At 44.8% G+C, this 26915-nt stretch overlaps 1 protein-coding gene across 1 annotated transcript in view; it reads left to right on the forward strand.

Moving 5' to 3' along the window:
• LOC123514894 overlaps positions 1 to 26915 on the forward strand; it is a 45372-nt gene that overhangs the window by 4743 nt on the left and 13714 nt on the right. Inside the window, exons 7-16 of the mRNA XM_045273151.1 lie at positions 12552 to 12671; positions 13412 to 14057; positions 15405 to 15469; positions 15695 to 15745; positions 16067 to 16210; positions 16963 to 17016; positions 17357 to 17500; positions 18387 to 18437; positions 18833 to 18976; positions 19602 to 19643. Coding sequence (XP_045129086.1) covers positions 12552 to 12671; positions 13412 to 14057; positions 15405 to 15469; positions 15695 to 15745; positions 16067 to 16210; positions 16963 to 17016; positions 17357 to 17500; positions 18387 to 18437; positions 18833 to 18976; positions 19602 to 19643 — 1461 coding nt within the window. The remainder of the gene's footprint in view (positions 1 to 12551; positions 12672 to 13411; positions 14058 to 15404; positions 15470 to 15694; positions 15746 to 16066; positions 16211 to 16962; positions 17017 to 17356; positions 17501 to 18386; positions 18438 to 18832; positions 18977 to 19601; positions 19644 to 26915) is intronic.

The raw sequence follows: 26915 nt of genomic DNA on the forward strand, positions 1-26915 counted from the left end.
TAACTAACTTCCAAAGTGGAGCTCATTATATCCTTTTATCTTTTCGCTGAGATCTCCATCCTTGGAAATTTCAATGTTCACCACCAGCTTTGGCTTTCTTCTCCGTTCACTGACCATCTTTGTGAAGTAGCATTCAACTTTGCTATCTTCCATGACCTAGAGCAACAGGTGCAACACCCTACTAGTATTCCTGACTGTCTTGATTCTTGATCTTTTTCTAAACTCTAATCCTTCATCCTATGCTGTTACCCTATCTTCGTTGGGCTCCTCTCATGACAATCCCATATCTGTATCTTGTCCTAATTATCCAATCCCTCTTTAGGATCCCTCAAGCCGAAGGTGCCTTTAGCGTTTTGCCTCAGCCAGCTGTAGGGACTTGAGGAGGTATTATGCCAATTTTCCCTGGAATAATTACTGTTTCCGTGTCAGAGACCCATCTGTGTGTGCTGAACGTATACTAGAGGTAATAGTGTCTGGCATGGAGGCGTGCATTTTCTCTCTCTTTTTCTCAAACTAAACCTTCTAAACCATGATTTAACACAGCATGTTCTCGTGCAATACATGATAGAGAGGTTGCCCATAAAAGGTACTTGAACCTTCCATCACTTGAATCTCATGCATTGTATATTTCTGGCCGGAATCTTGCCAATTCTGTTCTTCAACTTAACAAAACACTCCTTCATAAATAGAAAATGTCAAAATCTTACAAACTCTAACTCCTTCGAGACTAGTATCTAACCAAAAACATCTCCAATCATTTTCCTTCATCTTTCCTTCCTTTATTTCATCCTGATAGCACCACTGCCATCGAGTCTGTCCCAAAACCTGAACTCTTCTCTCAAACCTTTGGTAACAACTCCACCTTGGATGATTTTGGGCTTGTCTCTCCCTCTCTCTCTCTCTCTCCTTCTCCTTCTGACTATTTCATGCCTACAATTAAAGTTCTTCGTAATGATGTTTTTCATGCCCTCTCTGGCCTAAATCCTCGGAAGGCTTATGGATCTGATGGGATCCATCTTAATGTTCTCGAAGACTGTGCTTCCGTGGTTGCACCTTGCCTGGCCAAGCTCTTTCAACTATGTCTATCGACTTTTACCTTCCCTTCATGCTGGAAGTTTGCCTACATTCAGCCTGTTGCCAAAAAGTTACTTCTAATTCCTCAAACTACCGCCCTATATATTTAACTTTTTGCTTATCTCAGGCTTTTGAATCTATCCTCAATAAGATGATTCTCAAACATCTGTCACTTCACAATCTTCTCCGTGATCTCCAGTATGGTTTCCGTCAAGGTCGCTCTACTGGTGATCATCTTGCTTTACTTAATCTTGCTCATCCTCTTTTAGAAATTTTCGGTGAAACTTTTGTTGTTGGGTTTGATATATCAGAAGCTTTACATAAAGCCCGGCACAAAGCTTTGATTTCAAAATTGCTCTCCTACGGTTTCTATCCTTCACTCTGCAACTTTAACTAAAGTTTCCTTTCCGACCGTTCTATAGTGGTGTTCCTCAGGGTTCTGTCCTGTCACCTACTCTCTTTCTATTATTCATTAATGATCTTAACCAATCTTCTTGCCCTATTCACCCCTATGTTGATGATACACCCTACATCTTTCCACGTCCTTTTAGAGACGATTTCAGGAAGTCAACAGATCACGCAGGGACGCCACAGAACGGCTTACGTCTGATCTTTCCAAGATTTCTGATTGGGGCAGAGAAAACCTAGTAATTTTCAGTGCCTCAAAAACTCAGTTCCTCCATCTATCAACTCGACACAACCTTCCAGACAACAAATATCCCCTCTTCTTCAATGACACTCAGCTGTCCCCATCTTCTACATTGAATATCCTCGGTCTGTCCTTTACTTATAATCTTAACCAGAAACTTCACATCTCATTTCTTGCTAAAACAGCTTCTATGAAATTAGGCGTTCTGAGGCGTCTCGCCAGTTTTTCTCGCCCCTGCAACTGCTAACTTTCTACACAAGGGCCTTTTGCGTCGCATGTTTTGTTAGATAGGGTGGAATCAAAAGGTTTTCGTTTCACCAACTCCTCTCCTCTGACTGACAGTCTTCAGCCTCTTTCTCATCGCCGGAATGTTGCATCACTTGCTATCTATTATCGCTAGTTTCATGCTAACTGTTCTACTGATCTTGCTAACTTTTTTTTTGTTTTATGAGGGAAAGAGGGTCAGCCAAGGGAAAAAAAAAAAATGGATAACTTGAGTGCTAGATTTCTACAAAGAAAAACGTCAGCCAAAATTAGGGAGCAAATGCCTCGATACCTCCCTCTTAAAAGAAAAGTTGTAGGAAGTCAGAAATACAGAAGCAGGAAGGGATTTCCAGAGTTCACCAGTGAAAGGTATGACTGATTGAGAGTACTGGTTAACTTTTGCGTTAAAAAGTTGGACAGAATAGGGAAGAGAGGAAGAAGAAAGCCTTGTACAGCGAGGCCGCAGGAGAAGGGGAGACATGTAGTTAGCAAGATCAGTAGAACATTTAGCATGAAAATAGCGATAACAGATAGAAAGAGATGCAACATTTCGGAGGTGAGAAAGAGGCTGAAGACAGTTAGTCAGAGGAGGGAGTTGATGAGACGAAAAGCTTTTGATTGCACCCTGTCTAGTAAAACTGTGTGACTGGAACCCCCTCAAACATGCGAAGAGTACTTCACACAAGGACGGATAGGGCCCTTGTACAGAATTAGCAGTTGGAGGGGCGAGAAAAACTGGCGGAAACGCCTCAGAACGTCTAACTTCATAGATGCTGTTTTAGCAAGAGATGAGATGTGAAGTTTCCAGTTAAGATTAGGAGTAAAGGACAGACCGAGGATATTCAGCGTGGAAGAGGAAGACAGTGGAGTGTCATTGAAGAAGAGGTGATAGTTGTCTGGAAGGTTGTGTCGAGATGATAGATAAAGGAATTGAGTTTTGAGGTATTGAAAATTACTAAATTTTCTGTGCCCCAATCGGAAATCTTAGAAAGATCAGAAGTCAGGCGTTCTGTGGCGTTCCTGCGTGATCTGTTGACCTCCTTAAGGGTTGGTCGTCTCTGAAAGGACGTGGAAAGATGTAGGGTGGTATCATCAGCGTAGGAGTGGATAGGGCAAGAAGTTTGGTTAAGGTCACTAATGAATAATAGAAAGAGTGAGTGACAGGACAGAACCCTGAGGAACACCGCTATCAATAGATTTATAAGAAGAACAATGGCCATCTACCACAGCAGCAATAGAACGGTTGGAAAGGAAACTTGAGATAAAGTTGCAGAGAGAAGGATAGAAACCGTAGGAGGGCAATTTTGAAATCAAAGCTTTATGCCAGACTCTATCAAAAGCTTTTGATATGTCTAACGCTATAGCAAAAGTTTCAGCGAAATCTCTAAAAGAGGATGACCAAGACTCAGTAAGGAAAGCCAGAAGATCACTAATAGAGCGACCTTGACGGAAGCCATACTGGTGATCAGATAATTTTCCTTTTTAGGATATTTTAAAAAACTTTAGAGAAGCAAGAGATTAAAGTTATAGGATGGTAGTTTGAGGGATTAGAACGGTCACCCTTTTTAGGAACAGGCTGAATATAGGCAAATTTCCTGCAAGAAAGAAAGATAGAAGTCGATAGACAAAGTTGAAAGGTAGAAATCGACAGACAAAGTTGAAAGAGTTTAGCCAGGCAAGTTGCAAGCACGGAAGCATAGTTTTTGAGAACAATAGGAGGGACCCCATCAAGACCACAAGCCTTCCGAGGGTTTAGGCCAGGAAGGGCATGGAAAACATCATTACAAAGAATTTTAATTGTAGACATGAAATAGTCAAAGGAAGAAGGTGAATCATCCAGAATCATCCAAGGTGTAGTTGTGAGCAAAGGGTTGAGAGAATAGTTCATACTGGTAAGCCCAGTTGTTTTGAAACTTTAATATTTTGTTTGAGGGGTAAAAATAAGCTATTCTGTCTATTTCAACAAGTTTTGGTGAATGGTTACGGAGAAAAAAAAAGTGCGTTTTTTTTTTTTTTTTTTATTTCAGACTTTGTTTCAGTTAATTACTGTGGAAAAAATACCATAGAAGGTTTGTACATATACGCAACTATTCGGGATGCAGTTTTTCTAATTTTCTTTTGTCTTTGAAAAAAAAAAATCAATCAAACGTTTCTGAAAAAAAGTCATCGTCTCTATGTCTGTATTTCGTTTTCAATTGACATTATCAAAAATCTGGCTCCACCAAATATTGCATTTGAGTTGTTCTTTAAAACGATACCAAACAAAAGGGGATCAGAGTTTACATCGATTTAGAGAAAATTTTTTAAAACCTACTTTTGAGATATCCGCTCCCAAAGATTGCTTTTCAATATGGTCATTGTTTTCATATTTTTATTAATCTCATTGACATGACATTTTTACACATGATTGTGTATACAATGGTGACTTCCTGGAGCATGATAGGATGATAATGCATCAGATTCCCGCTTCTCTAGAAAATATTGTTCACTCGTAAGTCAGGGCGTCGCAAGGCACCATCAGCAGTGTCACGTCAATCTGCTACATTACGAGTGGTCTAGACATCTGAGTTCTGCTTGGTGTGTTGAGGTGACAAAGAGACACTGTGAAGGTATTATCACTAGTCTGGGTTCAACTTCTAACTTCTGTGTCAAAATAATCTCTTGGAATAGTGTAGTCAACATTTATCTTTGATTGTGTAATGATAATAGGCTGGTTGTGATGATAAACTAGTCATGAAACAAATGCTTAGACATTTAACTTGATGCGTGAGGCAGCCAGTGTGGTGAAGGAACGCGTGGTGGGGAGGAAGATAGTGACTGCCTCATGCACTAAGCGATGATATGCATATGAATTATGCATATTATTACAGCTATTAGTGACAACTGTGCTTATTTATCATTGTCTTGGTTACTTTACTACATCTTCTTCATGTTTCAGTTTCTAAATCTTGTTAATTTATGCCTACAAGGACGATACTTCTGAAAATTATAGAGGAACAAACGTAGCACCCTTCCTCCTCCATGTCCACACAAACACTGGGTCTGTGACTTACTGCCAGCTTGCTCACTGTTCAGCAGTGCTTCCATGAGTTGATGAAATCTTACCCTAGATTTTTGTCGATTTTACCCTAGATTCAAGTGTTTTACCCTAGATTGTCGAAGTAAAAAGTGTCACTTATTCGCAGGTAACATCGTTAAATGGGAGAGATTGTAGGCACCAATCGAGAAGTTAGCAACACCCTCCTTCTCCACCTCCTCTCAAATAACCACTAATACTACCACAGTGGAACAGTGTAACATCACCCTCATCACCAGCATTATCATCATCAACATCACTGGCATCATCATCAACGGCCTCATTATCATCCTCATCTCCCAGCACACTGTCACCAACCGACATGTCAACACTCACCCGACATGCCACACACATACGAAGCTCGCCTCATCAGCACACACGCCACATACCACGCAACTCCAGACAACACACACAGCTGCATGACCCTCGTCATAACAATATATATAAAACAAATTACCTTATAGAATGGAAATGAAGTTATTCCTTATGATTATGGGAAGAGGCCACCTTCACGTAGATTCCAGCTGGTATACAGTTTTAAAATAGCACTACAGCCACTACTGCGGCTGTTCTGTGTGGACTCGTCCTCGCAAGTTTCACGGTTTGTTTCACGGTTTGATCTGCTGCAGTCTCTGACGAGACAGCCAGACGTTACCCTACGGAACGAGCTCAGAGCTCATTATTTCCGATCTTGGGATAGGTCTGAGACCAGGCACACACCACACACCGGGACAACAAGGTCACAACTCCTTGATTTACATCCCATACCTACTCACTGCTAGGTGAACAGGGGCTACACGTGAAAGGAGACACACCCAGATATCTCCACCCGGCCGGGGAATCGAACCCCGGTCATCTGGGTTGTGAAGCCAGCGCTCTAACCACTGAGCTACCAGGCCGTGTGTGTTTGACTGTCTCTGTGTGCAGTGCTGCCAGATCAAGTTGCCAAAAGTTCCCTGTTTTGCCTAAAAATATTTCCCTATTTAGCGCAGCATTTCCCTGTCGTAATTTTTAACTTCATACATACGTATCATACACACATTCTTGTGTGTGTGTATATATATATATATATATATATATATATATATATATATATATATATATATATATATATATATATATATATATATATATATATATATATATATATATATATATATATATATATATATATATATATATATATATATATATATATACACACACACACACACACACACACACACACACATGGCCCGGTAGCTCAGTGGTTAGAGCGCTGGCTTCACAAGCCAGATGACCGGGGTTCGAATCCCCGGCCGGGTGGAGATATTTGGGTGTGTCTCCTTTCACGTGTAGCCCCTGTTCACCTAGCAGTGAGTAGGTACGGGATGTAAATCGAGGAGTTGTGACCTTGTTGTCCCGGTGTGTGGTGTGTGCCTGGTTTCAGGCCTATCCCAAGATCGGAAATGAGCTCAGAGCTCGTTCCGTAGGGTAACGTCTGGCTGTCTCGTCAGAGACTGCAGCAGATCAAACAGTGAATTACACACGTGTGACACACACACACACGAATATATATAGCTGTCATAAGTTCAGCTATCAAGCAGGGGCGAGGGGAGGAACGAATACGGGTCTCTATCGGTCTTGTAGAATACAGGTTCAGCTAGCTAGCAAGGGCGAGGGAGGAAAGGGAAGGGACGGTATACGGGTCTCGTACAAGTCATGACGCTGTTTGGGGATGAGGGAAAGAAGAGTGAACGGCAGAGGAAGGATATAGTGATCGAGAGAGACCTCAGAAGTGGATTGAAATTCAATTGAAAGGGAAAGAAAACAATAAATAATTGATAAAAATGAATACAGATAATTATTGTACGGATGACGGGTGAAGAGGATGGGAGGAGGACAAGGGTGGGGACTGCGGATGAAGGGTGTAAGTCCGTTGGTCAAAATTTCCCTAGATTTTGGAACATTTTGAATTTTCTTCCCTGTTTCCCTGTTGAGACCTAAATTTCCCTAAAACAGGGAAATCTCCCTGCATCTGACAGCTCTGTCTGTGTGTGAACTGTGATCTAACCGTCCGAAGGTCCAAAACGTGTACGCGTAGTAGACGGGTGAGTGGAGACTGGGGAGAAAGGGGATGGGGTGGGGGGGTGAAGGGATGATACAAGTCACGGGGATGATTGTGTACATGAATCGAACATGAAGAAAACCAGCCTGCCACCAGACTGGCTCCATTCCAAGCACACCTGTCCATAGGGCGGCAGATTACCCTAAAATTACCCTAGTTTATGCATTACCCTAAACACTACCCTAAGAAGGGTTCAATTACCCTAGTTTAGGGTATTTTACCCTAAAATGGAAGCCCTGTTGCAGCTGCTTGCTCCATCCTCTTCTGATGGCTAGGATGCCAAAGGGTTAAATTTATCGAGAAAAATATTCATATAAAATTTTATACGTTGAAATAAGCAATGTATGATACATATTTTTTTTCCGCGAAACTCAGGCGATGACGCATGAGTGCGGGCCATTTGAAAATGGCTTCCTGGAAGAAATGACATTTGATCTTTGCAAAGGAATATCACAGAACGATAATTTAGGGTGTTATGGACCAAATGAACGAATAATCACAAAAGAGGTAGCAGTGATGCCATCAGAATGAAATAAAGGAAGGAAAGACGAAGAAGTGAAGTTACTGGAGTTGTTTTGGGTTAGATGCCAAAAGTCTCGAGGAGAGTTTGAGTTTGATTGATTTTGACATTTTCTCTTTATGAAAGAGTGTTTGGCAAGTTGAAGAAAAGACGGCATGATTCAAGGCAGAGATATAAAGTGCGTGAGTTTCAAGAGATGGAAGGCTCAAGTACCTTTAGTGGACAACTTCTCTATCATGTATCGCACGAAAACAGGCTCTGTTAAAACAAGATTTAGAAGGTTTAGGTTGAGAAAAAGAGTGAGGAATGTACGTCTCCATGCCAGACACTATCATCTCGGTTATGCGTTCAGCACATAGAGATGGGTCCCTGACATAGAAACAGTAATCATTCCAGGAAAATCAGCATAATACCTCCTGAGATACCCCTAACTGGCAGAGGCAAAACACCAGAAGCACATCTGCTTTTGGGGATCCTGAGGAGGGATTGGAGAAATAGGACAAGATACAGAAATGAGATCGTGATCGGAGGAGCCCAACGCAGATGAAAAGGTGACAGCAAAAGCAAAAGGTTTAGATGTGAGGAAGATATCAAGAATGTAACTTCATGCCTCCCCTCCTCCTGCGGCTTCGCTGTCCAACTCTCTTATACATATACAAGAGTTAACTATAGGCGTTTTCAGTAGCATTTTGCAAAAGGCGAACGGTCCATAAGTGTTCGCTTTTGGAGCGAACGCATCTACTGAAAACGATAGTAACACTGCCAGACGAATGTCCGTCGTCGCCCGACGGAAAAACTATTGTACTCTTTAGTAGCAGCCCGCTGCCCGCAGGATCACGCCAAGCTGAGACGTATAGCCTCATTCCACCGTAATATTAAGATATTATTATGGGAACGGGATAATTGAAGGCAAGGCTCAAATAAAACATTACACATTTAATTTCTGCAGGGAATATTTTCTGACGGCCCTGGTACACGCGGCAGAGGCTGAATGCACATGTCCAAATGATTTTTGTAGCACAGATCTGCGTCTACCTTGTTCAAAAACATCTTGTCACAGACGTCACAGGTAAATCTGTTAAGTGTAAAAAAAACTTTTGGTAATTCTTTATAACAAGTCTGTCCCTCCCTTCCCATCCATCCCCCCCAAAACAAGCTTGGGGGCCTGTGGGGAATCGGGGGTTTTGGTGGGGAAAAAAAAAAACGCAATATGAGCATTAAAAAAAAAAAAAAAATTACGGAAATTTTCAATAATATTTCAAGTTTTTCCAACCTAATCTAACCAAGTATAACCTAATCTAACCTAACATAACCTAATTTCTAATATAACCTAACTGGACCCCGCCTGCTAGGGCATTAAACTAACCTATTGTAACTTAGCCCCCGTGGACTCCTCCGCTAGGGCATTAACCTAATTTAAGCTAACCTAACCTAATTGTGGGGGCTGCGTCTCCCCTGGATCCTCCCCCAACCACGCTAAGGCATTAACCTATCATAACCTAACCTAAGCTATCCTATACGGAGGAGGCGCAGCCCCAGTGAACCCCCGTTAGGGTGTTAACCTAGTGCTAACAAGGAACCTAAAAAATGATAACCTTATGCCTCTCGAATGGCAGCGCGTGATTGGAGGGATTAGCTCTATAGATACACCATGAAATCCTTATATGCCGCTACCCACAAATCCCTGTTTATACCCACAAATCTGTTATAAACAATTGAAAATCATTTCAGTGTTTACTCTTGACTGGTGCTGAGCTCGCTGGACTTAGAAACTGACGGCCAAACTAGACGCTTGCGGCTCAATTATTTTATGTTTACGGCAAGGTCACCAAGCCTTCTACATATGTGAGTTTCGTGTTTGTACGTGAAACGGACCTTTAAAAGATTAACTAAATTGTTTTATAATACGTGAGCGCCTATGGCGGTGTTGAGACCAAATAATAGAGGTGAATAGAGCCCTTAAGATCCCAGGTATCACTTCCCCTGTCACATTTTCCTACTTTATAAGGTATTACAGGTAATATACCCAGTATCCATTGATACACAATATGCCAAATAAGCCGCTACACCACTAGTGACTGCTTGTCATTCAGTAGTTACATTGGCAGAGACATTTTGTTGTGGATCCTCAAATTATTGCACTGTCAAAGAGGCCATGATGTTGTGTGTTCGTTCGCCCAAAGTTTTCAGAGCACCACCATTAAAAAATATACCCAAATCTTCCGCAATATTGCTATAACCTTATGTCATTATCAAGTAACAGTGCAAATATCCCATCATATTTATATTTTACAATTAATGTGCTTAGATAATGCGTAACATACGAGATTCTCACATAACTGAAAATCCAAGTCGGAGTCACAAGCTTTGAAATGAGTAGCGTGAACAAGTGTGAACCGTGGTCCATCCAGAGTGCGTAGTCCCAGATGTCTCGAGAGTGCAAGACTCTGTTTTCATTTAATTCAAACTGCAAGGAGAATTCTTATGAATTTCAATATCAGTAAACCGTTACTAAATGTATTTCCTTTACATGATAATACTTATCATATCTTCATGCTCCTCATAATAGTATATTTTATTGATTTAAAACTTACAGAGTTGGTAACTCGTCTCACAGCCAATCACCGTAAGTGTTCGCTATCACGTGACTCTGAGAGCTAACACAAGCGAACATATCTTGAAAAGCGTTCGCCTTTGGGGCGCCAAAGGCGAACGCTTTTAGGACCGTTCGCTTTTGGCAAGGTGCTACTGAAAACGCCTTATACCTTGTTTACTTAACCTATATTCCTTTGCGCCGAGGCGGGTTTAAAAGCTGGGTGCTGATTGGCTGCACCCCTCTCTCGCTAGCACCCACAGAGAGGCTGTGTCTCGAATGTCCAGTGAGAAATGTTTTTATTTTATATGCTATAACTCACTTCATATAAGGGATAGCCAGATTTGGTTAACACCAAAAGACTCAGCAGTGACTGTACAATCAAGATGTATTGTAGAAAATTAACAAAAGAAAAAAGATAATGGTATTATGACGAGTTGAACTGCGACGATTTCATAAAAATGTTTATATCCTGTTTTGTTTTGCTCGTTATTTTCAAAGGATGTTCATTGAATGCTGAAATGAATTATTGCATCATATAGGAAAAACTCTCATGAACACGATAGTGTTATCAGAATGCAGGTAAACCTCCACTTAATGAAAACACAGTCATTTGTAGCCACATGTTACTCGCCGTGGCTTGCGGTGAGCCGCTCCGTGGTGTGTTGGTGGTATGAAATCGTCGCAGTTCAACACGTCATAATACCATAATCTTTTTTTCTTTTTCTCACTGGACATACGAGACACAGCCTCTCCGTGGGTGCTAGCGAGAGAGGGGTGCAGCCAATCAGCGCCCAGCTTTTAAACCCGCCTCGGCGCCAGGAATATAGGTTAAGTAAACAAGGTTATAGTACTCTCAATCATTCATACCTTCTTTCTCTAGTAAACTCTGAAATCCCATGCTTGCTTCTTTATTTACATCTTCCTACGACTTGACTTCTTTTAAAACGGAGGTTTCAAGACATTTGTCCCTGAATTTTGGATAACTCGTATGACCTTTAAGGGAACTGGCAACCCAGTGTTTATTTATTTTTATTTTTGGTGCCCTAGGCCAGTTGCTCTTCTTGCATAAAGAGAAAAAAATATTCATCATCCCACCCACACTCAGCAAACCATCCTCCTACTAACCCATCTAACCTGCCATCCGCTACACATCCTCCTACTCATCCATAACCAGAACCATCCATTAATCCATCCGTTGCATGTTGATCCTCCACTAACCTGTTGCTCACTCATACTTATCCACCCAGCTACTTACCCTTCCATACACCCATCTACTCACCTACACCAAACTTACCAACCACACCTCATTCACACACACCTTCATCCACACCCTCCACTCATCCAGCCACTCAACAATCCATCAACTAATCCAACCAAATCTTCATCCATACACTAATTTACCCACTCACTCATCCAATTATTCATTCATCCACCTACCCAATCAGTCGCCCATCCAATCACGCACTGAGTTTATTGTTGTGTGGACAGACAGGTGAGTAATTGGGTAGGTGGATGGATGCATGGGTGAATCAGGTTAACCTTCAGTCTCAGGTCAATCTTTTTAGTGAATGGACGTGTCTCTGTTAGTAGCGAGTTACCTGACGCTAGATAGTTTGTGTGGGAATGGCGGCTTTCCCTGCGGTTTCATCTGGGTGTAGTAGTTCTCTTCTTCTGAGGCTTACGTTGTGAAGGTCTCAGATTTGTTAGGATTATTTTGAGTGGCTAAGTGGCTAAGATGGATGTGACTGAAAAAATAAATAAATGGTTAGAAGAACATTGTGTAGTATGTGTGGATCCACAAGTCTTTATGAAGCCTATAGTTCAGACGTCTAAGTTTGAATACAATTTAAAGACCAAGTGAGTTAGGACCAAGTGTTTCGAGTATCAAATGTCCTGAGGTCTATATGCACTTAAGCCAATCTGTCTTGAGGATCATCTCAACCGAAGCCTATAATGATCTGAGTGTACTCAGATGGTATACCATCTGCACTAAACTTAAAGTTCGTTGGATTTAGTTCCGGTATCCATCACATCTGATGCTCTCCAGAACGGCAGCCAGGTGAACCCAATTCCCCACTGTGGCGCTCCATTCACAGCAGTAACCTCCTTGTAAACAGCTTAAACTCACGCGCCCGAGTGAGACTCCATCAACCGACCTTAGCAATACCAGGCCAGCACGTTACCGCTGAGTGATTAGTACTACCAAGTGACTAATTCTCAATCGTTTGTGCTCCCATAGTTTTCCTCCCCTCCCCTCCCTCCCAGGAAAAACCTTGGTTCTTCCACGGCAGCTACACATGTTCATTATCTTCTATCCTGCAGTGAAATCCACGAACAACATGGAATGCATCATGCCCTTCGAACTGGGCGGCGATAAATACGAAAGTGTGTCGAGCTGACGAGGGGTAAATGGTGCTTGGTGCCTGACGATGACGGGTACTCGGGGCTTAAGTGGTCCGATGAAGCCTGTGACGCATGTATGTTCAATTAATTATGTTCATTATTTAATTAAGTGAGGACTGTTTAAAAGAAAGTAAGAAGAAATGGATATTAATTAGATAAAGAATACAGTGACGAAGGACAAAACGTTAGAATAATAGGCAAAAGCTGAACTATGAATTATGAAGAAAAATGAAGAGAGAGAGAGAGAGAGAGAGAGAGAGAGAGAGAGAGAGAGAGAGAGAGAGAGAGAGTGCGTGCGTGCGTGCGTGTGTGTGTGTGACTATTACTTCCTTTATTAATGATGTGATTTTCATCTGCAGATAAGAAAAATGCAACTACGCCAATTACAACCGCAACGAATACCACTACTACTACCACCACATTCACCACCACTACCACTACGACTACGACTGTAACTACTACTACTGCTCCTACTACAACAACAACAACAACTACTACTACTACTACTACTCCTACTACAACCACCACTACCACCACCACCACCACCGCCATCACCACCACATCCACTACTACGACTACGATTTCTATTGTTACTACTACGAATACAACTACCACTACTCCCACCACCAACACCACAGTAACGGGCAGCACAGACATTCCGTATTGCCCTTCCTGCGATGGGTTTCTCTGCGGAAGAAAATCACTTTGCCCTTCAATCCCAGTCGTTCACTATGCACCCCCCAATAGTAAATCAGATGAGAACACTGGCCACCGCTACCGCCGCTCCGCCTCCAAAGACAATGTGCAGTCCCATCCACAAACAACACACTCTTCCAATGGTCCTCGTTCCCTCAACTTGCTGCCTCTCCTGCTTCGTCCCTCGATGCCAGACGTCTCTCCCAGCCTCCAGTCCTCTCCTTGTTCCAGTTACTCCTTCACGACGTCCTCACCTGATGCTTACCACACGTTACCTGCTCCACCCAAAGTGCCTTTTTATGCTTCACCTCCTCCAGCGCCTTGCTACACCTTCTCTACACCTCCCAAACTTCCCTGTGACACCTTCCCAACACCTCCCCACAACCCTGCCACACCTTCCCAACACCTTCCCCACCACCCTGCCACACCTTCCCAACACCTTCCCCACCACCCTGCCACACCTTCCCAACACCTCCCCCACCACCCTGCCACACCTTCCAACACCTTCCCAACCACCCTGCCACACCTTCCCACCACCCTGCCACACCTTCCCAACACCTCCCCCACCACCGTGCTACACCTTCCCAACACCTCCCCTTCCACCCTGCCACACCTTCCCTACACCTCCCCCACCACTTTGCTACACCTTCCCTACACCTCCCCCACCACCCTGCCACACCTTCCCAACACCTCTCCCACCACCCTGCCACACCTTCCCTACACCTCCCCCACCACCCTGCCACACCTTCCCTACACCTCCCCACCACCCTGCCACACCTTCCCTACACCTCCCCCACCACCCTGCCACACCTTCCCTACACCTCCAACACCACTTTGCTACACCTTCCCTACACCTCCCCACCACCCTGCCACACCTTCCCTACACCTCCCCCACCACTTTGCTACACTTTCCCTACACCTCCACCTCCCTGCCACACCTTCCCAACACCTCCCCCACCACCCTGCCACACATTCCCAACACCTCCACCTCCCTGCTACCCTTCCCTACACCTCCCCCACCACCTTGCCACACCTTCCCAACACCTGCCCCACCTCCCTGCCACACCTTTCCAACACCTCCACCTCCCTGCTACACCTTCCCAACACCTTTACCTCCCTGCCACACCTTCCCACACCTCCCCACCACCCTGCCACACCTTCCCTACACCTTTACCTCCCTGCCACACCTTCCCCACACCTCCCCCACCACCCTGCCACACCTTCCCTACACCTTTACCTCCCTGTCACACCTTCCCTACACCTCCCCACCACCCTGCCACACCTTCCCTACACCTCCCCCACCACCCTGCCACACCTTCCCAACACCTCTCCCTCCACCCTGCCACACCTTCCCAACACCTGTCCCACCACCTTGCTACACCTTCCCAACACCTCCCCCTCCACCCTGCCACACCTTCCCAACACCTGCCCCTCCACCCTGCCACACTTTCCCAACACCTCCCCCTCCACCCTGCCACACCTTCCCAACACCTGTCCCACCACCCTGCCACACCTTCCCAACACCTGCCCCTCCACCTGCCACACTTCCCAACACCTCCCCTCCACCCTGCCACACCTTCCCAACACCTGTCCCACCACCCTGCCACACCTTCCCAACACCTCCCTCACCACCCTGCCACACCTTCCCTACACCTCCAACACCACCCTGCCACACCTTCCCAACACCTCCCTCACCACCCTGCCACACCTTCCCTACACCTCCAACACCACCCTGCTACACCTTCCCTACACCTGCACTCTACCCTTCTTACTTCCACAATTTCTTTGCACATCCCTCAACTGCCTCCCTCTCTCCTGTACACTTTCTCTCTCGTCGTGCAGTCAATGGTTCTCATCTACACTCTATAGACCTGAACGCAACACTACACTCGCATCTACACCTCCTCAATTATACCCAACCTCCTCCAAATCACCAAACCACATGTTGTCCAAGTCCTACAAATCCTCATGTATTGTGTGATCCCTATCCTACACCATCTCCTGTTTCATGTTACCCAGAGTCATCCCCACGTCCCTCATTGTCTCCACCTCCCCAATTGTCCACTACAACTTCATTGTTACAAGTGTGGATTTCTTTCCACACACATGCCCCAACCTCATCACCCAAACCTACTCCCATCACAGCACCTTTGCTAAACATGTGGTCTCTGTTTATTAAACGTCTCAGATCTCGCAAAACTCTCCAGCTAACATCCACAGTCTTCACTCCTACGCACAAAGAACTTCCTTCTTTCACACCTGAACCGTCACATGTTTGGGCATCCTACACAACGAAGCCCCATCCTCAGTTAACTGCGTGGACTGTATCCCGCCCTACCCGAAAGGACCAGGGCGTGTTGGTGAGGATTTGGGTGTTCTCTTCTCCTTTCCCCCTCCCTCTCTCTCTCTCTCTCTCTCTCTCTCTCTCTCTCTCTCTCTCTAACATTAGGATGACCAGGGCTAGGCAGAGTAATACGGTGTCAAACTTTGCTTCACTCATAAGAGGAATCCAAATCTGCACCAGTCAGTTATGCTGCTCTTTATACGTAAACTAAAAACCTTTAACATTTCGAACGGTTCCTACAATAATCAAGCTACCTAATATCAAGAACAGTAGATAGAGATACAATATCCCACCTGTGTACCTCTGCTCGTGTCAGCTTCAGTATAAACTCTCACAGGAATGTACGTCCCGAAGTGTGTGTTTCCCTTCAAGTGGAGGAACATCACCTACGGGGGATGCACGGCCGCGGACAGCGACCAACCTTGGTGCGCCACGATGGTCACAGCCTCGCGGGAGCCCATAGCCTCCATGTACTGCTTTGGTGAGGACGCATTAAATTTACCATACACACATACACGCATACACTCGTTCTCTCTCTCTCTCTCTCTCTCTCTCTCTCTCTCTCTCTCTCTCTCTCTCTTTTTTTTTATTTTTATACCATGTGGGCTTTTCACGAATTTATGGGCTAAAGGGATACTTTTTGGGGTACCTCTATCTCAAAGCCCACCCGCTAGGAAACCGTTGCCCCGAGTAAGGAAGCCCAACCTACACTCGGACCGTGGACAGGATTCGTCTTTGTCTCTCTCTCTCTCTGTCTTTGTCTCTCTCTCTCTCTCTCTCTCTCTCTCTCTCTCTCTCTCTCTGTCTTTGTCTCTCTCTCTCTCTCTCTCTCTCTCTCTCTCCCATACCATGCCATACCATACCGTGTGGGCTTTTCACGGGAATTTATGGGCTAAAGGGATACTTTTTGGGTGCCTCCTATCTCAAAGCCCACCCGCTAGGAAACCGTTGCCCCGAGTGAGGAAGCCCAACCTACACTCGAACCGTAGACAGGATTCGAACCCATGCGCTTGGAGACCCCTCGGACCCCAAAGCACGCATGGCTCCACTGTCTCTCTCTCTCTCTCTCTCTCTCTCTCTCTCTCTCTCTCCCTCTCTTTTTCTGCATTTAAACACATAATCACTTATTTTTCACTTTATAGGACATACAATGACCAGTGCATGATTGTTGCGATACTGCACCTTAAAGTATTTCCTGAAGTAGGCCTATATCGATGGTGGTATTCCTTGCAGTGGATGCGCTCAAGGACCCAGCCCCCTCCAGACCCTCTCCACGCCTTCCACCAGGTAAATACACCGTGATCATCTATAAACCAAGCGCGTTTTACTATCAAAGGGTTGTGACACCAAGCGAAGGTTCTGTAAGTGCTTCTTCATTTTGTTGTTTTTTCCTTGTCAATCTACTCCTACTCACTTTTCTGTAGCGAAGCAGGTATGATATTATCTAATCAATTAAGGTTTAAGTTGCAAAGTAAGCATTCTAAACATTTTGTTCCTCAGAGCATTGCAGTAACCATAAACTTGTAATTCAATAAGCTGAATTTGCTGTTGATAAACTGTTCTTTAAATTATCGTGAACAGTAGAGTGACATTGATATTTTGCTGCCACTTTCAAATGTCTCTCCAGGACGTCACACCCCAATGTGTCTGTTTCCTTTCGCGTGGAGTGACACCATCCACCGGCAGTGCACCAGACAGGACAGAGCGATGCCTTGGTGCGCCACGATGCTTTCTTACTCCCACGAGCCTCTCCATTCGGTCTACTGCACCGGTAAGGATTCCCCAGTCTGTGTACACGTACCCTCAGACTGTCTGCACTTACCTCAATCTGCGTGCACGTGCCTCAGACTGTCTCCACGCACATCAGTTTAAGTGCACGTACCTTTGTCTTTCTGCACGTACCAGTCTGCTTCCACGTGCTTCAGTCTGTCTGCACGTTCCTCATTTCTGTTTCCAGGTGGCTCAGTTTGTTTGCACATGCCTCAGTTTGTCTACAAGTGCCTCAGTCTGTACATTTGCCATAGTCTGTCTGCAAGTGCCTCAGTCTGTCTACATGTGTCTCAGTATAATTGCACGTTCCTCTGTCTGTACGTGCCTCAGTCTCTCTACATGTGCCTCAGTTTTTCTACATGTGCCTCAGTCTGTTTGCACGTGCCTCAGTCTGTATGCAAATGCCTCAGTTTGTCTGGACGTGCCACAGTCTGTCTGCACGTGTCGTGGTGTGACTACATGTCTCTTAATCTATCTACATGTGTTTCAGTCTATTTGCACGTGCCTCACTCAGTCTGTGCACTTGACCCAGGCTGTCTGCACGTCACAGTTTGTCTGCATGTGTCTCAGTCTGTCTGCATGTGTCTCCGTCTGTCTGCACGTACCTCAGTCTGTCTGCACGTTGTTTACTGCGTTTCACTAAGTCTACTACAAATGTTTCACATGCTCAATCATTTGCCGCATTGGAACATGTCGACAGCAGCTTCTCCTACAATTCTAAAACTTTTGAAAAATTCTAAAAAAAATCGTTTTTATCATCATTTGGAACCACAAAAATAACCATTTTGATCAAATATCATTGTAGTGCAAGCTATTATAGTCCTAACGGGCGTCACACTACCCTGTTATAGTTTTACAAATTTGCTATTTTTCCACTGTTATTTCAGACACCATACAGGTCCCCCAGCCCAATGTGCAGCCTCCCATTATGCCAAGAGGTGAGTGCTGGTGTGATGTGGTGGTAATGGCGGCATCATAAGGTGGTGGTTTATCACGTAAAACACTTACAAATCAATATCCTAAGAAAATTATAATACATAAGCAAATAGACATATAATAATAAAATAAAACAGAATTTGTAGGTTAGAGTACTCTACTAGATAACCTTTGGAACTTTTCGTACTTTATATGCTTCATAAAGTTATTTACATTGTTACATATATTTTGATGTAGCTTTGTATGTACAAATCTCGGGACTCTATAAACGAACAATTTTGAAGTTTTACGAAAAGAACCAATGAACGATCCGTATCATTATTAATAATCTGTCTACTGTTAATCCAAGGCAACCCACCAAACAACCTAATGTAACAAGAAGCCTACGCTCTAACAGGCAAGGCGTCCCCGCACTGTTTATCGTCCTTCCGCTACAAGGGCATGGAGTACTCAGGGTGCACCGCGGCGGACAGGGAGATGCCGTGGTGTGCCGTGATGGTCAACGAGGAGGAGGAACCGGTCGCCTCCATCTATTGCAGCTGTGAGTACTTGTGTTTATCACATGAAAATAAGGGAAGGCGCCTTGAGACTTATACATGGCAATCTGTATGAAATATATCCATTTATTTCCACCCATAACCATCTTACATAAATCTGTCCGATCTTTTAAAGCTCTCTTAAGACTCAATACTAAACACCTGATTACTAAGTCTATTACATCAATCTCCCACTTTAAAAAATAATTCCTTACTATTTCTTCTTAGCATCTAATTTTATCAAACTTGAACTATATATAATTCAAAATTTTTGTATTGTGTTATTGATATTATCAGTGTCCTTTTGTAGTAAATCTTTAATGACTATTTGTGTGGTTCGCTTAAATGTTATCATTCCTACCATTAATGTTATCGACATTTTATTCTGCTATCATGCCCGCAAAAGATCCCATGATTGTAGTGTTGATAGTAGATTCGGTGGTGTTGATGGTGGCGGTGGTGGTAACTTGTTAACTTGTGATCAGAAAATTAGTGCTGTTATTTATCAACATCTATATTTCCAACTGATCTTCACCATTTAGCGTGCCAGAAATACCTCACTTTAGCAAAAGCTGATTCAGGAAATGAGGACCTGTTCCCCGCACTTATTGTTATTGGTTTATATTACAGATAACGCCGAGTTCGACCCATTCCCTAATCAGAGCCCTCCAGGTTAGTAAATTACACACACACACACACACACACACACACACACACACACACACACACACACACACACACACACGCACAAACACTCACACAAATAAAGATAGAAATCAGGTTCCGTTCTAACAGCCATCGCTTGCAGACGTCCGGGACTTTCCTTTCCACATCATCAGGGAGGATCGCTAGCAGGGACGTGGTGGTGAGGTTCTCCTTGGGAGGAGCTTGTGTACACTGAACTCCGGCTCCACATGTGGCTGGGTGGCTGTCTAGATGTGGCCTCTGCCTGGATAAGTCTCCAGAAAGATTGGCTTACAATGGCGGTGCGTTACAACAGCAGCTACTGCCTACGAACTAGAGCACTATCTCTCCTCCCACTCATCTTCTGTGTTGGGGATGGGGCACTTTAACGCCTATCACCATCTCTGGGACCATACTCTGTCCCTGACCCACAGACACGCCCCTGACAGCGTTCTCTTCCAGCTCCTCAAGAGCACCCTGCACCTGTGTCTCCTCAGCCCACTAGGCCTAGCAGCACGTTTCCATCCCCACAGTCCTAGAGCTGTTCTTAGGAGATCCATCCCTCTCCACTCCAACGCTTTCTACTGGTTCTTACATGGAGAGTGACTACCTCCCTATCCTGGTCTCTGTTCCCTAGACCCCTCCCATGCCTCACTCCAGACGTTTACCTCATCTGAAATTAACACCGGCTGGCTGGCCGACATTTGTGTCCGCACTACGTAACTCCCAAAGTTTCTGCACTTTACCTCTGGAGGAGGCACCGCTAACCCTGCAATAGTCCCCGGAAACGGCACGCCAGGCAGCCTTTCACCTTACCACTTGCCTGAATCCCCATTGCCCAGGTAAATCCTGATGGGATGCTGACTGTGCTCGAGCAGTGCACGCCTGGAAGATCAGAATAGCGTCCACTCTTCACCCACCTCAAGACCTTCGCCTCATTATAGAGGCTGCCAACACCTCTCTGGGTCCCTGGAAGCTTGCCCTGCCATTCACTGTGGCGGAGCTGTGTCAAGTACAGATCAGGAGAAGCTGCAGGTCACGATCGTATTCCTACGAGTTCCTCATACACCGCCCTCCCACCGCGGGTCAACCTTTTGCAAATTTACGACACCAGTTGGCTGATACGGGAATTCCCGTCCTACTGGATGTCATTCGTCTTATTCCGATGGCTAAACTTGGCCTTCGACCTGCAGGCCGATAATCCTTCTTGGAAGCTCATGAAATGGCTGGTTACCACTCGGATGTCCTGGTGGTTGGAAGACAACCACCTGCTGACGCAAGCACAGTACGGTTTTCGCCCTCGCCACAGCACCTTTGACGTCCTGGTACAGATGGAATACCACATCTGCGATACATACCGCCAGCGACAGGTCATATCTGCTCTTCCTTAATTTTGAGGGGCCCTTTGACTTTGCACCACACGAAGAACTCCTTTACAAGCTGACCCACATGGAAATCACAGACACCCCCATCTCCTGTGTCAAATCAGTGGGGGCCCTCCATATCAGCTTCACACGACATCCAGAGGGGTGTCTCTCAGAGCTCCATTTCTCAGCCCTCCTCTTTAATGTCCTGTCAGACCTCCAGGTTCTTTGCCATTCTCACCTCATTGATGTTGATAATTTCACCATTGTCAGCAGAGAGGTGACACAGGTTAAGTCTCAGCGGCATTTACAAGGAGGCTGCACCAGCAGTTGAGGACTGGGTGGCCATCTGGGGAATTACAGTTCAGATAGACAAGAGCGTTGTGGTGTGCTTCACCCTCAAGAGGATCCCTACACCACCTGCAGTTTCCCTGAATGGAGAGCCTGTACCTTTCACCAAACACAACAGCTTCCTGGAACTGAGGCTCGAGGGCCCTCGCCTCACCTGGGCCAGCCATATTGACCACCTGAGCACCTCTTGTATGAGGCAGCTCAATGTCATGAAGAGGATTCCCAGCATCAGGTGATGAACTGTTCGAGATCTGCTGCTGCAGTACTACCGCATCTCCATCCATGCCAGGATTATGTATGGCAGCAGCATTTATGGGGCAGCAGCTCCTTCCACCCTCGCCAGGCTGGACACCATTCAGAACGCAGCTCTGAGGATCTCCCTAGGTGCCATGCAATCCTTTTCAGTCGTCTCCCTCCATGCCGAGAGTGGTGTCCCTCCACTGGCCTCACACAGACAAGAGGTGCTTTGCCACCATTACCACCATATCAGGAGCCTGCCTCCCTCCCACCCTCTTTCGGTGCTATATGCTACCTTGGGTCTGAACCACTACGCCCCATCTGGTTCCCTGGAGCCCAGCAACCCCTACTGGTGTGGACATTGCTGCTGCACACTATCCTCCACTTGTCTCCACCACCACCTTAGCCAATCAGCCCACACTCCCCTGTCCCATCCTTAATTGACATCTCCCACATGCTGGCCCTGCAATAATCTGCATATCCCTGGCCTCCCGTGTACATCTTCCAGCACCCTCATTGCCATCCACTTCCTCCAGATGGACAGGTCAGTTTATTACCATCACCTGAAGTTATTCATGGACGGCTCCCACTGCCCTTCCCCACCCTCTACCGCTGCGGCCATGTATGATTCTGGCAACTACCCTCTTCCACCTTCGCACCATCCACACCAGAAGTAGAGCAGTCGTTTACATAGACTCCCTCTCGTCCCTCCACTTCCTACAGTCTCGTCACCCGTCTTTTTCCATAGCCCTAGCTCATGCCATCCAGTGCGTCCACCTCCCGTCTGAGGGCTGGGAGGTGACCCTGCAATGGATGCCCTCCCACTCGGGCATCAAAGGGAGCGAGATCGCCGATGCCCTCTACCTCTCTCACTCTCCACAGCCAAGCGCCTCATCTCCCGCGCCTGGCACTCCTCGTGGGACTAATCGCTCGGCCATACTCTCTCTATTTCCTTCCTAGGCCTGTACCGAGTTGATTCCTCCCCATAGCCTTGGGTAAGGAAGACCTCCTGCGCCCTACATGTGGCTTTCACGCCCGTCCGTCTCGTAAACTGAACTCTCACGGCTCACCCCCACCGACTGCGCCTGGCCGCCGACCCTTACTGCCTCTGGTGCAGGACCACCGAGAAAACCATTGAACATTTTCTGCTGTGCTGCCTGCGCTTCCATTCCCATCCGAATCCTCCTCCGCAGCCAACTCTTCTTCCAGGGAGTGAACTTTTTTTTACCTTCCCTGCGGCGGTGGGCGTCCACCCCTCATGGCTGTCATACGCCTCACCTGCCTCTTCTTAAGAAAACGGGACAGCTTCCGCGCCTGTGACACCCTCACAGGCAGATTTCAGTGCTCATTCTATCGTCTTTGTCGTCTTGGCCCAAAACAACGACAACAACAACAACAACAGCACAACAACAACGACGACGACGACGACGACGACAAGGACAAGATAAATGTCGATCCATAAATGAATTTTTGCGGTATAGTTTTCGGTGAGAAGAGAAAGACGCAACAATGGCTCTGAGTGGTCTAAAACATACAAATCTTATTCACAACGAGAGAGAGAGAGAGAGAGAGAGAGAGAGAGAGAGAGAGAGAGAGAGAGAGAGAGAGAGAGAGAGAGAGAGAGAGAGAGAGAGAGAGAGAGAGAGAGAGAGAGAGAGAGAGAGAGAGAGAGAGAGAGAGAGAGAGAGAGAGAGAGAGAGAGAGAGAGAGAGAGAGAGAGAGAGAGAGAGAGAGAGAGAGAGAGAGAGAGAGAGAGAGAGAGAGAGAGAGAGAGAGAGAGAGAGAGAGAGAGAGAGAGAGAGAGAGAGAGAGAGAGAGAGAGAGAGAGAGAGAGAGAGAGAGAGAGAGAGAGAGAGAGAGAGAGAGAGAGAGAGAGAGAGAGAGAGAGAGAGAGAGAGAGAGAGAGAGAGAGAGAGAGAGAGAGAGAGAGAGAGAGAGAGAGAGAGAGAGAGAGAGAGAGAGAGAGAGAGAGAGAGAGAGAGAGAGAGAGAGAGAGAGAGAGAGAGAGAGAGAGAGAGAGAGAGAGAGAGAGAGAGAGAGAGAGAGAGAGAGAGAGAGAGAGAGAGAGAGAGAGAGAGAGAGAGAGAGAGAGAGAGAGAGAGAGAGAGAGAGAGAGAGAGAGTGTGTAGTTACAAAAAGCTACCACTGGTAACTGAATTAAGTAACAAAACATTTCTTGAAAACTATCCCACAACAATAAGAAAAGCTGCAAAATGTTTATCAGAAAACAATAATGCTTGTCAACTTACTTTAAGCTGTGACAGGATTTTCCAAGGTGGAGCCGGACGGCTGCTCTGTAGTAGTGCATCTCGTAGCTTGCGTTTATATTCCCCGCACTTCCTAATGATCTCCGCGATACGCGATGGCGGAGGGACAATGTTACCACCTCTTTTTTTTTACTTATTTTTATTTGTACCATGTAGGCTTTTCACGGAAATTTATGAGCTTAAGGGGATGCTTTTGGGGGTACCTCCTATCTCAAAGCCAACCCGCTAGGAAACCGTTGCCGCGAGTGAGGAAACCTGACCTATACTCGGACCCTTGCGCTTGGAGACCCCTCAAACCCCAAAGCACGCATGGTTCTACTGTACCACGGCGGAACCGTGCTTTAGGAATGAAGACAACACTCAAATGCACAGTACTATTCTTTCTCACTGTCGCTCGCTAACTAGTCTCCTCTACTAATAACTTCTGCTGCTGTATGATCTCTGTGTTCGTAATTTATGACTGAAGTATTCTCAGTTTAACACTTGTAATACTGTTGTGCCAAATATCTCTCGGATCCAAATTTCTCTGGGTTACAACACTGTGCACACTGACCATATCGAGAAGTAAGTATAACAATTTATTTGGTACAGATATTTTTAATGTTTCCTTGTTTCTCGCTCCATCACTTTAATCACTCATTACATTACAAGAAGAGTGAGTAATGTTTAAATGTTAAACTATTGGGACTGGACATCAATAAAAATGGATAGACCATGAATCACGTCTAATAAATCACATGACTGTCACATCAAATAGACAGAAATGAAGGTAAGCAACAATATCTAGTTTGACCATTCTGACACAAAGTTCTAACCTTTAAGCAGTCTAATCGATTCTCCCCAATACCCCAGAGCCCTCTTCCCTACGTCACTAACCTAACATTGCTACTTTGGTATAACTCTGGAAATGAGTTTTTCCTTAACTATGTACATACTGTCCACAGTATACTGCAATTTGTGTAACTCTAGTTTCTACTCGTGCACGCATTGCGTCACCTTCTTCACGGATTGTTATCAGTCTCCTGGCGACATTATTATTATTTTTTTTATGTAAGAGAGGTGGACTGGCCGAGGGTAACAAAAATATAAAGAAAAAAAGGCCCACTCAGTGGCCAGTCTCCTTGCAGAGCCGATAGAATTAGGTAAAGGAAAGGGACAAATGTTCTGAAACCTTTCTCTTGAATGAAGTCAAGTCATAGGAAATTGGAAATACAAACACAGGCAGGGAATTCCAGAGTTTACCAGAGAAATGTATGAAAGATTGAGATTACTGGTTAACTCTTGCATCAGAGTTGGACAAAATAGGGGTGAGAAGAAGAAAACCTTGTGCAGCGAGGCTGCAGGACGGAAGGCATGCAGTTAGCAAGATCAAAAGAGCAGTTAGTATAAAAAAAAGTAAAAGATAGCAAGAAATGCAACATTTCAACGGTAAAAAAAAGCAGCTGAAGACAATCAGTTAGAGGAGTGGAATTCATGTGACGAAAAGCTTTTGATTCCACCCTATCTAATAGGCTGTGTGAGTGGAACCCCCCCCCAAACATGCGAAAAGTGCTACATATATGGACGGATGAGGCTCTTTTACAGAGTTAGTAGTTGGGGAGGTAAGTACACGAACCCTGTGAGGAACACACACACAACCCAGGCTTAACATTTGGTGTCAGGAATGGGATTTTCGTCATCATAGAGAAGATCGATGAGGTTACCAATAAGGAAGACATGTTAGCAGAACTTTTGGAAGCGTTGAGATTGCAGAAAAAAGAACTTAAGAATCGGCTACAAACAATACAGTAAGAACTGAAGGAACAATTACAAAAACAAGAAGAAAAAGACAGAACACAATAAGAACTGAAGGAACAATTACAAAAACAAGAAGAAAAAGAAGGAACACAATAAGAACTGAAGGAACAATTACAAAAACAAGAAGAAAAAGAAGGAACACAATAAGAACTGAAGGAACAATTACAGAAGCCAGAAGAAAAAGAAGGAACACAGAACTGAAAATTACAGAAGCAAAGAGAGAGAACTGAAGAATCAGCCCGCAAATAATCCCATAACTCTGCATCCTCTGGGGTGAATTTCTAATTGAATCCTAAATAAGAAGTGATGTAGTTTTGCTGAGGAACACAACTTCTCAACGTGGCACAGTCACTGGGCCCCGTTGAAGGATTAGGCTTCGATTAATTCCTTTTATTTTAATTTTTTTCAATTTTCTGTTTACTTGTCTATTCTTGCTCTTCTCTCTTCATCTACCTCCTCTTATACCTTCCAGCTTCTTCCTACGTCTTTACATCTTCAAACTATGAGAATATTCACGAAAAATTATTGACTGGCTATGTGTGTGTGTATTTACCTAGTTGTAGTTTTACAGGGCCTGGGCTTTATGCTCGTGTGGCCCCGTCTCCATATCTACACTTATCCAATTTTTCTTTAAAACTATGCACACTCGTTGCTGACACCACTTCCTCACTCAAACTGTTCCAAGTCTCGACACATCTTTGCGGGAAACTATATATTTTTAATATCTCTTACACATCTTCTCCTCCTCAGCTTTTCACTATGCGATCTTGTGCTTCGAATGTCATATTCTTTTCTCAGGATCAGATTCTCATTATCCACTTGGTCCATTCCGTTGATCAATTTATAAACTTGTATCAGATCCCTCTCTCCCTTCTCTGTTCCAGGGTTGGTAGATCCATAGCCTTTAGTCTCTCCTCATATGTCATCCCTTCAAATTCTGGAACCATTCTTGTAGCCATTTTTTGTAGTCTCTCCAATTTCCTTATGTGTTTCTTTTTATGGGGGGTCCACACTACTCCTGCATATTCCAATCTGGGTCTTATTATAGTACTTATCAATTTCTTCATCATTTCTTTGTCCATGTAGTGAAATGCTATTCCAATATTCCTTAGCAAATTATATGTCTCTGAAAATTCTATCAATATGGCTTACCGGTTGATTGTTTTCTTCCATCGTCACTCCCAAATCCTTTTCCTTTTTTACTTTCTCCAGTTCTACTCCATCTCCCATCTTATAGATTCCCA

This window comes from Portunus trituberculatus, chromosome 38 (genome assembly GCF_017591435.1).
Source record: "Portunus trituberculatus isolate SZX2019 chromosome 38, ASM1759143v1, whole genome shotgun sequence".
In the NCBI taxonomy this organism is placed as follows: domain Eukaryota; kingdom Metazoa; phylum Arthropoda; class Malacostraca; order Decapoda; family Portunidae; genus Portunus; species Portunus trituberculatus.